General features: G+C 33.2%; 1 protein-coding gene across 1 annotated transcript; it reads left to right on the top strand.

Annotated features, from left to right (window-relative positions):
* The first annotated feature begins 1,344 nt into the window (after positions 1 to 1,344).
* LOC109154902 lies at positions 1,345 to 6,995 on the top strand. Its single transcript, XM_019302641.1, has 11 exons — positions 1,345 to 1,371; positions 1,983 to 2,212; positions 2,308 to 2,489; positions 2,584 to 3,276; positions 3,374 to 3,451; positions 4,614 to 4,935; positions 5,024 to 5,223; positions 5,403 to 5,479; positions 5,953 to 6,054; positions 6,297 to 6,483; positions 6,773 to 6,995. The coding sequence occupies exons 2-11, from the start codon at positions 2,056 to 2,058 to the stop codon at positions 6,860 to 6,862; spliced, it is 2,088 nt and encodes a 695-aa protein (XP_019158186.1). The 5' UTR covers positions 1,345 to 1,371; positions 1,983 to 2,055; the 3' UTR covers positions 6,863 to 6,995.
* Positions 6,996 to 10,698: the final 3,703 nt, after the last annotated feature.

Raw genomic sequence — 10,698 nt, 5'->3', positions numbered from 1 at the left:
GTTGGAGTGACGCAAGTTTTACGGACCTTCTAGATTTGTTTGCAAAAATGCTTCCAACTGACAACGTATTGCCTTCTTATTTATATGAGGCAAAGAGAAGCTTGGTTGCATTGGGAATGGACTATGAGAAAATACATGCATGTCCCAATGACTGTATCTTATATCGGAAGGAGAATGCAAATTGTACTAATTCCCCTACTTGTGGAACTTCAAGGTGGAAGATAGACAAGAATTCTAAGATATCCATAGGAGTTCCTGCAAAGGTGTTATGGTACTTTCCACATAGTCTCTCACTTTCGAGTACTTAGCCCATTGCTTAGTGCTGGAAAGTACCTCTCCTTCATCCTTCTATCTTTTCCCTTTCTCCTCACTTTCTTCCAATTCCCTTTTTGACAGTCACTACAATCAATACCTAATTAGCATTTAGCATTAACACTCCGAATTTCTGACGCGATCTTTGCCGATCACCTACTCTACCATAAATTCTCATTTCCCCTGTCTCGCTCCCTCTCCTTCCATCTTCGAAACAAGTTCTATTCCTCCACTCTCCTCTGATCTACAACCTCTTCCTCAACACCTCATCTTCCGATTCATCTCTCCGCGTAGCCACCGTCGTTTACCTGTGTGCCGCCCGTCTCCGCGACCTTGCTTGCATTTCCTTGAATTACAAGGGCTTCTTACCCATCTAGGTAACTATTTCTCCCCTTTTTATTAGGGTTTTATCAGAGTGAAGATATTTTTTCTAGATTTTCAATGATTCTATGCTTCCATCTTTATGTGTAATCCAATAAGATTTTACCTCAGAAATGCTACTTGAACTCAACGAAGAGAAGAAACGATGGATTATAATAATAATAATAATAATAATAATAATAATAATAATAAAGTATAAAAAAAATTACATCCCAATCAGGACAAATCAGTTGTTAACGACTAAAAATGTCAATTGTTTTTTTTGTCAGGTTCATTAATGATTTTGAAACTTATTTGAATTCAGCTTAATTACTATTTTCTAAATAGTTAAATAGGCCTATTTGTATCTTTTTTTCAAAATAAAAAAATACTAAAATAATGTTATATTTAAAAATATTTTGAGATAACACCAAAAATGCATTTTAAAATTTTGTTATTATCCAATTATTATTATCAAAACTTTCTTATTTTTGTCCATTATTTTTCTTTTCTTCCCAAAACTGTCAATTCCCGTTGGACACGTTTCCACTCTTCTTCCACCACTCCAATAAGTAACCATGGCGTTCTCAGTCTCCAGTCTTCGCGCTTCCTTCTCTCTCTTCACGTTTCAACTCTGGTTCCAGAAACACTACTCCAAAGCACCAACTGAACCGTCACGGCATTTGCTTATGTTTGTTTGTAAGTCTCGGAAATAGCACGTCTAATCTGCATTTCATCACTCTCTCCGCCTGATTTTACATTTCATTTGCATAAACAGGCAAGTATCGGTAGTTTTAATCTTATTTTATGTTTCCTTTTTTTGGAAAAGAGATTTTGTGCTAGTGATTATCGAAGCATTATGGCTGTAATGTGATGATCGCTTTGTGTATTTCATCCGTGTGTACGAATATTTGTTGTTTGATCATGTTAGCGGTTATTGTTTTGATGATATTCTATTTTTTGTGTGAAATGGGGTGTATTTGAGTGTAGCTGTGTAGATACATAAAAATACGCATACATATTGTGTTTATGCAAGTATTTAAGTGTGATGTATTTCGATTTTCGATACATGTATATACGCACAAATATGTGCGTCTGTCAGTGAAATCATATCATAGGTGTTTAGCATGTAATATATAAAATGTGTGTAGTCCAACTAGTTTTAGTTGAGATACATATAACACATCCTTCAATAACAGGGTTAGCTATTGATGTTGCGTGTTCAAAATGTTGATGGAAATAAAACTGAAAAAAAATTGAACTTGTGAAATTTTATGTGACTAGTGCTGGTATTTGTTTATGTTTTTCAGTTTGTGCAATTGATTTCATACGGTGTTTGGCAGAGTGTGTGTTATCTTCTGTCTACATCGAGTGCTTGGTAGAATGGGTTCTAAGAAGAAGAAGGCTGGAAGACATGTAAACAAAGCGGCACCCAATTTTAGTGCATCTGTTCGTAATCTATCTAAGAGTGATTTAGGAGCAGTTATCTTTGGATGTAAACATTATACAATTCAAGAATGCTTTTCCAAGAAGTTATTTGGTTAGTCACTCCTTCACGTATTGTGCTTTTCTACCTAGAAGAAATTTTGCAGTGTTTGATGATTATTATGTTGATTCCAATTTTTTGTTGGATAGGATTGCCACATCTACATTCTCAATATGTGAAGAAGGTTAGTCCTGGGCTTCCACTTTTTCTTTTTAACTATAGTGATCGGAAGCTTCACGGTATATTCAAGGCTGTTGGTAATGGACAATTAAATATTGATCCACATGCGTGGACTGGTGGTAGTGTGGAGCTCACAGAATACCCTGCACAGGTAGTTATACCCTTTCTGCCTTCTTTGTTTTTAAAAGCTTTTATATATAAAATAGTTAGTGGTGCTCATATCTTAGCATATTCTGTCATTGAAGGTGCAATTTTATATCTACAAGAGGTGCCATGCTTTGACAGAAGACCAGTTTTCCCCCATCATTGCTGATAACTACTATGCAACGAAGCTTTTTTGGTTTGAGCTGGACAAGTTTCAAACTGCTAAACTGATTGAATTGTTTTCATCTTCATCAGTGCCTAATGATGGTCTTCATTCTCGCAATATTCCTAGAATTACAAGTGAAGCTAGTACCTCTCTCGGACAGAGTAATGCTCATGTTCCATTTGAACAGAATAGATGGAGTGCACTGTTGAGTGATGATTCAACTTCCGATATTGTGAACAAAGATCGAAATTTGAATATTGTGTCTTCACAGCCAAATTCCCCCTTGTCTATGCAATCTAATGAGGAATGGAAATCACCGGCTTCACATTTAATACACAAAAGTGGGGAATTACACAAGGTCTGTGCAGAGGAGTGGGCTGAAGCTAGTACCTCTATCGGACAGAGTAATGCTCATGTTCCATTTGAACAGAAAGCTTGGAGTTCACTGTTCAAAGATAATTCAACTTCTGACATGGTGAACAAATTTGAAAATTTGAAGATTGTGTCTTCACATCCAACTACCCCCATGTCAAAGCAATCTAATGAGGAATGGGAGTCACGGACTTCACATTTAATCAACAAAAGTGGGGAATTACATAAAGCCTGTGTAGAGGAGGAGTGTGTTGAGGCAAGTTGATAGATTGTTCCTCCAATTATACTTTGTCTTTGAATTCCTCTTGATTTCTTCTTCTCCTCCTAATTTATTTATGATATTTTCTTGATAGTTGAGGCAATTTGTTGAAACGTTGAAGGATAGGCAAAGAAAACAAGAAGAAAAAATTTGGACTCTTGAGAAGGAACTGGTATGTGCTCCTTGCCAAATATCTTTTGTGAGTTGGGTACATTTTCCATTTGTCTTGAGATACAAGATGATCAGGAGCCTGCTAATTATTAACAAATTGCATCATTCACACTTTTCATTCAACAGTAAATATTTTGGTTTATAATTTCCTCTTTAGTTTTCCTCTGTTTTCTTTTTCTACCAGTCTTTACAGAAATGTTATTTCTGACTAGTTCTTGGCTATAAAGCCTTTCTAGCTTGAGCATGATTGAGAATGTTTAAGCTATGAAAAAAAGCTTCTCAATCATGCTTAAGCCTGAAATATTTTTAATGCTTTTTTGGCACATATAGTCATTTGATCCTCCATTTAACTTTTCACTGGTCATTGGACACAAGTCACACAACACATGGCTTCATAGCCTAGCTGTCCTAGTTATGCTTCCTCAACTGGTTACTTTGTAATCTGCTCTGCTCTTTTTAGTCAAACAAACATGTATATTTTGATAACGTGTAAACAAATGAATTCATGAAGGGTAAAACCTTTTTTAGAATCTTATTCTAAAATAATGTTGTTTTATAATTTAATATTCTTAGAAATAATGCTCTAAAATAGTCGACCCATTAATTCTAGGTTGCTTTGAGTCATGTTGAATGACTTGAATCCATTAAAGTATTAAATTCTTACATAGTTCACTAGTCCAGGAGCCCTTTCTCCTTTCAATGTGTGTATATATAAACTTTAAGTCTTTGAGAATGAGAGACAACTTTGTTCTTCATATCATCTGTTTATGAATAGCACCAAATATTTATAGGAAAGTGACTGGTATTATCCAGTCATAAACAAGGAAACAATGCATTAAAAGTTTCCTATGAATTGGAATGAAAAACTGCATAACTTACAGCTGTACTACTGGAAATCACTCAGGATTGATACGACTTTCTTTCCCCAAAACTGATCAATCCATATATTACCATTTATAAAATGTTACTTGATAGTTTGCTTCTAGGGAAAATGGAAAAGTTGGATGGGAGAACCAGAAACAAAATATTTAGACGGGTGTTATAGTGTGTTGAAAGTTCATGCTTTTTTTTTTTCCTTGAGCAACTTCTCTCTTTTTAATATATGATTTATCCATGACCTTGAGTTAAGGAAATTAGACATTATTATTCTTTTGCCTTATCAGGTTCAATCAAGATATGAATATAAAAAATTACAAAATTGGTGTAATCTATTGCAAGCTGGACCAGGGCCTTCAAGCCAGCAGTTTGAAGGAGTTGATTTTGAACCACTAAACTGCAATCTTAAGACGGATGATTATGCACTTGTAGTGGGAGGGTTCGATGGGTATGCTTTGTTGCATGAAATGAGTTCATACTCTCCATTGCATGATCGGATGGAATCTCTTAGCCCAATGACATTTTGTCGTACATACCATTCTGTAGCAAATTTGAACAGTGAGGTTTATGTATTGGGTGGTGTGTATGGTGACGAGACCTATGACACAGGTATAGGGTCTCATTTTACTTATTTGTTTTACATAGGTTTAATATCAATTTTTCATAGTTAAAGCTACTAGCTCTTTTAAATATTCAGTTGAATCATATAATCCAAAGACAAATCAATGGTGTCAAAGGCCTTCACTAAATCAGAAGAAACAAAGTCTTGCTGGAGCATCTTTGTACGACAAAATTTTTGCAGTTGGTGGTGTAAATGGGGTGGAATATTTTTCGGAGGTGGAAATGCTTGACTTGAATGTAGGAAAGTGGATCCATTCTGGATCAATGCTTGAAAAGGTATCAATGTGAACCATTTGAATTTTACCTTCTACTCTAATTTGATGTTTGTGGGAGTTCCACTACTGTTTGTCTGTTTATCCTTGTTATCTATATGATTTACCTTCTAGCCCAGAATTATTCATTTTTGTGTAAAAAGTCTGCTTAGTTCTGTCAATTGGTCGTGCTTCTTTCTTCAGCGGGTTGCAACAGCAGCGGTAGAAATTAAGGGTGCTCTCTATGTGGTTGGTGGTATGGATGGGCGAGATTATTTAAAGTAAGTTCCCTCGCTTAGTTCTGTCAATTGGTCATATGCTTTCCTTGTAAATTTTTCCCTCGCTCATACTTTTTGAAACATGTTTTTTCCAAACCAAGTTCCTTTTCTAAAACCAATAGTCCAATATTTACTTCAACTAAAGAATTACTCCATTTGTATTTGTTAATATAGATGTTTTATTTCTACTCTTATAAACTTAGATTGGGCTAGGGTCACTTAAGGCCCTGGTCTAAAAATAACCTTTAGATTATGTATGGTATAACAATTGGGCTATAATTCACATGGGCCAAACTACACTAGAAGTTTGAATCCAACTAATTAATTAGTCTAACCCATGAGGCCATGACCTTATAAACCCATATAACCTCTCTTATTTTATCAATGTGGGACTTACCATCTACTTTCAAAAATATGCTAAATTTTACCTTTTAAATTTAATAATGGCTTATAGTGATTCCTATTTGGTATGTTAGATCTGCTGAAAGATTTGACCCAAGGGAGCATACATGGAGAAGATTAGCGAACATGAGAACGAAGAGGGCATACCATTGTTTGGTTGCATATAATGAGAAATTGTAAGTTTTATTTCCATAATGATTGTGTTTGGTGGATTGTTTAATAAACTGTACTGTTTATGTCTTTACCATGGAAACCATTGAATTGGTCTAGCTGTTATTACCTATTCTAAAACACGAGCACCATTTGAGGGCAGGGTTGGTGTGCAATCTATGTGCAACCTCTAAATTGGACATTTCAAGGAGTGCAATCTTTTATATTTTTTGTTAATTCATAGCATAGCTCTATAATGATCCAACAGGTATACTCTCGGTGGCTATGATGGAGAAAGGATGGTCCCAAGTGTTGAAGTTTTTGATCCTCGGGTTGGTTCTTGGATGATGGGAGAGCAGATGAAGGACTCTAGAGGTCATTTCGGCTCAGTTGTGATTGGTGGAAAGATATATGCCATTGGGGGGATAAACAACAGTGAAGAAATTTTAGCAACGGTATGTAAGCCCCTATTCATGTATATGCCTCATATGTACTGGATGATAGGTGTTCGACAGAACGGAGCAGAATGATGTCTACACCTATCCATCTTTAGTTACGTAACCCGAGGTGGCTCGGGGTGCAGGGGCAGCGCCCTTGTGGTACGGTACAAGGGTAATTTTGTACATGTACCGTGCTTAGAGATGCATATAAATACATTGTTTGTATGTTCTATAACTACTACAATTAATAGAAGAACTGCTTCGTATTGTGTTTTCGTTCTAATGTTCCCTCAACTAATGACAGGTCGAATGTTACGAAGATGGATGTGGGTGGCAGCTGACTAACCTGAAGGGTGTTGGAAAGAGATTTGATTTCTCTGCCATTGTATTGTGAGTTCTGCAGTGTCCTAACTCATCGTAAATAGATGACTTTTGTCTGGCAATACTAACACCATGAGAAATGTATGACTTGGAGAATTAGCTATGCTCTGCTCATTTCATAAAAAGTTGTATACACCAAAGTTGGTTTGTGCATAGAAATTACTTTAACTTTCTTCAATTTCTAGTGTCCATTGGCCATTTTACGATATATTTTTGCCTAGTAAAACTTTAATAACCCAGTAAGTCATTATAAAATGATGGTATGTCTGGAGTAGCAGCACAAGTGCATGCCCCGGGTGTTTGGGTTGGGCAAATTTTACTGTGGATTATGAGCTTTGTTTTAGTAATGTTGAAGTATAATTCTTCTTGTATATGTTATTTAGTTTCATTTGATACGCACAATAAATTCATTATAGCAATATTAAAATATTATTTTAATTTTAAAACACATTTATTTGACTATATATATATATATATATATATATATATATATATATATATATATATATAGAGAGAGAGAGAGAGAGAGAGAGAGAGAGAGAGAGTAAATACCTAAAATGGTCCCTCGACTATAGCAAAATTCACAAATTGGTCCTCGACTTTTAATTTCAACCAATTAAGTCCTTAACTTTGCAATTTTGACACGATTTGGTCCTTCATCTATTTGACTATTTGTTGACCGTGATCGACGATCTCCAGAAGAACCTTCAGCTCTCGTCGGAGCACGTGGAGGCTTCCAGGTTGACGTTGCACCGGTTCGGAAACACGTCGTCTTCTTCGCTCTGATACAAACTCAACTACATTGAATTCAAAGAGAGGATGAAGAAAGGCGACCGGATTTGGTAGATTGCTTTCGGCAGTGGATTCAAATGTAACAGTGCGGTCTGAAAATGCAACCGGAACCTTAAAAACCCGACAATGGACCATGAAATTGCATATATATCCTCAAAAATCACAGTCAACAAACGGTCAAATAGACAGAGGACCATATTGTGTTAAAATTGTAAAGTTAAGGACTTAACTGGTTTAAATTGAAAGTTGATGACCAATTTGTGAATTTAGCTATAGTCGAGGGACCATTTTGGGTATTTACTATATATATATATATATATATATATATATATATATATATATATATATATATATATATCTTCTTCTTCTTCTATACTTCTTCTTCTCTTCTTCTTCTTTTATACTTCTTCTTTTATACTCTCCTAGCTCTCTAATGCACTTAAAATTTGCTATAGGTTTTTGGAGAATTTTCTCAAGTTTCTTGCCTTTTCAGATGATAGGAATGCAATAGCTTGCAAGGGAAAAGTTTTTAATCCCAACTTGCTCTACATTCTGCTAGCCAAATTCAATCCGCTTTGAAACGCAATTTGCAACCGCGTTTAACTTTTTTTTTTTTTTTTTTTTTTTTTTTGCCAAACGCATTTAATAAGCTTATATATACATCAAACACATTTTCAAATTTTGTTGAAATACATTTGTGGTTTACTGACTGTTTGGTTGGAAAGAGGAAATTAAGGGAAATGAATTGTAATTTCGTGGAAAAGGAATAAAGTGAGAATTACGAAGGAATTTACAGCAAGTTTGGTTCGCGGAATGAACTTTGAGGGAATAGGAATACTATTCCATAAGGAATGTAATAGGTAATGAATAGAATAGAATGTATTGTTTGGTTCGGCCACTATGATCTACATTCTGCTAGCCAAATTCAATCCGCTTTCAAACGCAATTTGCAACTGCGTTTAACTTCTTGTTTTTTTTTTTTTTTTTTTTTTTTTTGCCAAACGCATTTAATAAGCTTATATATACGTCAAACACATTTTCAAATTTTGTTGAAATACATTTGTGGTTTACTGACCGTTTGGTTGGAAAGAGGAAATTAGGGAAATGAATTGTAATTTCATGGAAAAGGAATAAAGTGAGAATTACGAAGGAATTTACAGCACGTTTGGTTCGCGGAATGAATTTTGAGGGAATAGGAATACTATTCCATAAGGAATGTAATAGGTAATGAATAGAATAGACTGTATTGTTTGGTTCGGTTAAGGAATAGACTTTAGGAATGTTATTCGAGTGTTTGGTTGGTTTAAGGAATAGAAATGGAATATATATGTAAAAGACATAACTACCCTTATATAAAATATATAATAATAATGTTATTATTATTATTATTATTATTATTATTATTATTATTATTATTATTAATATTAACTAGTATTTTTCCCTTATAAAAATATACTATATATGAGGTTTATTCATATATAAAAATTTTGTTATTTAATAATTATGTGTGAGTTGCTATGATAAAATTAGAACATAAATATATTTAAAATTAAAATAAGAATTGGTATTTAAGGTGGGTGATTACTACAAATCTTAAATTATATTAAAAATTTAGTACATAGTATTTAATATTACAAATTTTTAAGAATTGAGCTTAGTAAACTACAATAGTAATTGAATTACAATTTTCAGAGTCACCACTGATCAAAATTTTTAGACCTTTGAGATTTTTAGAAATTTTTAGGTCTAAATTTTTTTATCCGTGGTGACTCTGGAAATTGTTAAAAATCTCAAAGGTCTAAAAATTTTGATCCGTGATGACTCTGAAAATTGTAATTCAATTACTATTGTAGTTTACTAAATTCTTGAAAATTTGTAATATTAAATACTATGTATTAAATTTTTAAGATTGACCTCATTAGAATAATCTCAATTGAAGTTTATTTGTGAGTTTTTGGATGGATTGGATGACGCAAGAGTGATGAAAATGAATTAAGGTGAATTTGAATTTTTATGCACCATGTAATAAATAAATAAATAAATCTTAACTATGATATAACCATATGGTTTGGTGAGCAATTATTGTTACAATAATTGCTCACAAAACCATATGACTATATTATAGTTATAAGATAAGATAAGATAAGATATTAATAATAATAATAATAATAATAATAATAATAATAATATTATTATTATTATTATTATTATTATTATTATTATTATTATTATTATCATCATCATCATCGTCCACTGCATACATGTAATCATTTATTCTCTTCGTAGATCAGAGACGAGGTGAAGTGTGATGCCGAATTGGAACTCTCTCCTCCGATCCCTCCCTCTCTGCAGCCACTGTGCGTCCGTCTCTAAGACCTTGCTTGTATTTCCTTCTCTCGCTGCCTTTTAAATTACAAGGGCTTCTTACCCATCTAGGTAATTATTTCTCCCCTTTCTATTAGGATTTTCACAGAGTGAAGGTATTTTTTCTAGGTTTTCAATGATTCTATGCTTCAATCTGTAGTGTGTAATTCAATAAGATTATATCTTAGAAATGCTACTTAAACCCAACGAAGAGAAGAAATGGTGGATTATAATAATAATAAAGTATAAAATAAAATAAATACATGACATCAATCGGGAAAAATTAGTTGTTAACCTGCTAAAAATATCAATTACTCTTTTTGTCGAGTTTGTTGATGATTTTGGAGTTTATTTGACTTCAGTAGATTAATTGTTATTTCCTAAATAGTTCAATGGGCCTATTTGTATCTTAAAAAAAAAAAAAAAAAACTAACATAATGATATATTTAAAAATATTTTGGAATTGTACCCCTAGATGCATGCATTTATACATATACAATTTATTTTTTTTTGTCAGTAGACTGTAGCTAAACACAATATATATATATATATATATATATATATATATATATATATATATATATATATGGTGAACGTAACATAAGGTTCATTTTAAATATATTGAAGATTATTTTTTAATACATTAAATGTTCAATTTTTTTTTTGGGTGTTGAATATTCATTATTTGGTATA

Source organism: Ipomoea nil, unplaced genomic scaffold (genome assembly GCF_001879475.1).
Source record: "Ipomoea nil cultivar Tokyo-kokei standard unplaced genomic scaffold, Asagao_1.1 scaffold2662, whole genome shotgun sequence".
Lineage (NCBI taxonomy): Eukaryota > Viridiplantae > Streptophyta > Magnoliopsida > Solanales > Convolvulaceae > Ipomoea > Ipomoea nil.
This window is presented reverse-complemented; position numbering and strand designations above follow the sequence as displayed.

Coding starts and splice junctions, on each gene's coding strand:
- LOC109154902 (XM_019302641.1), top strand. CDS start 2,056: ATGGGTTCTAAGAAGAAGAAGGCTGGAAGACATGTAAACAAAGCGGCA. Junction 5,224..5,402: donor CTGGATCAATGCTTGAAAAG/GTATCAATGTGA, acceptor TTCTTTCTTCAG/CGGGTTGCAACAGCAGCGGT. Junction 5,480..5,952: donor GATGGGCGAGATTATTTAAA/GTAAGTTCCCTC, acceptor TTGGTATGTTAG/ATCTGCTGAAAGATTTGACC.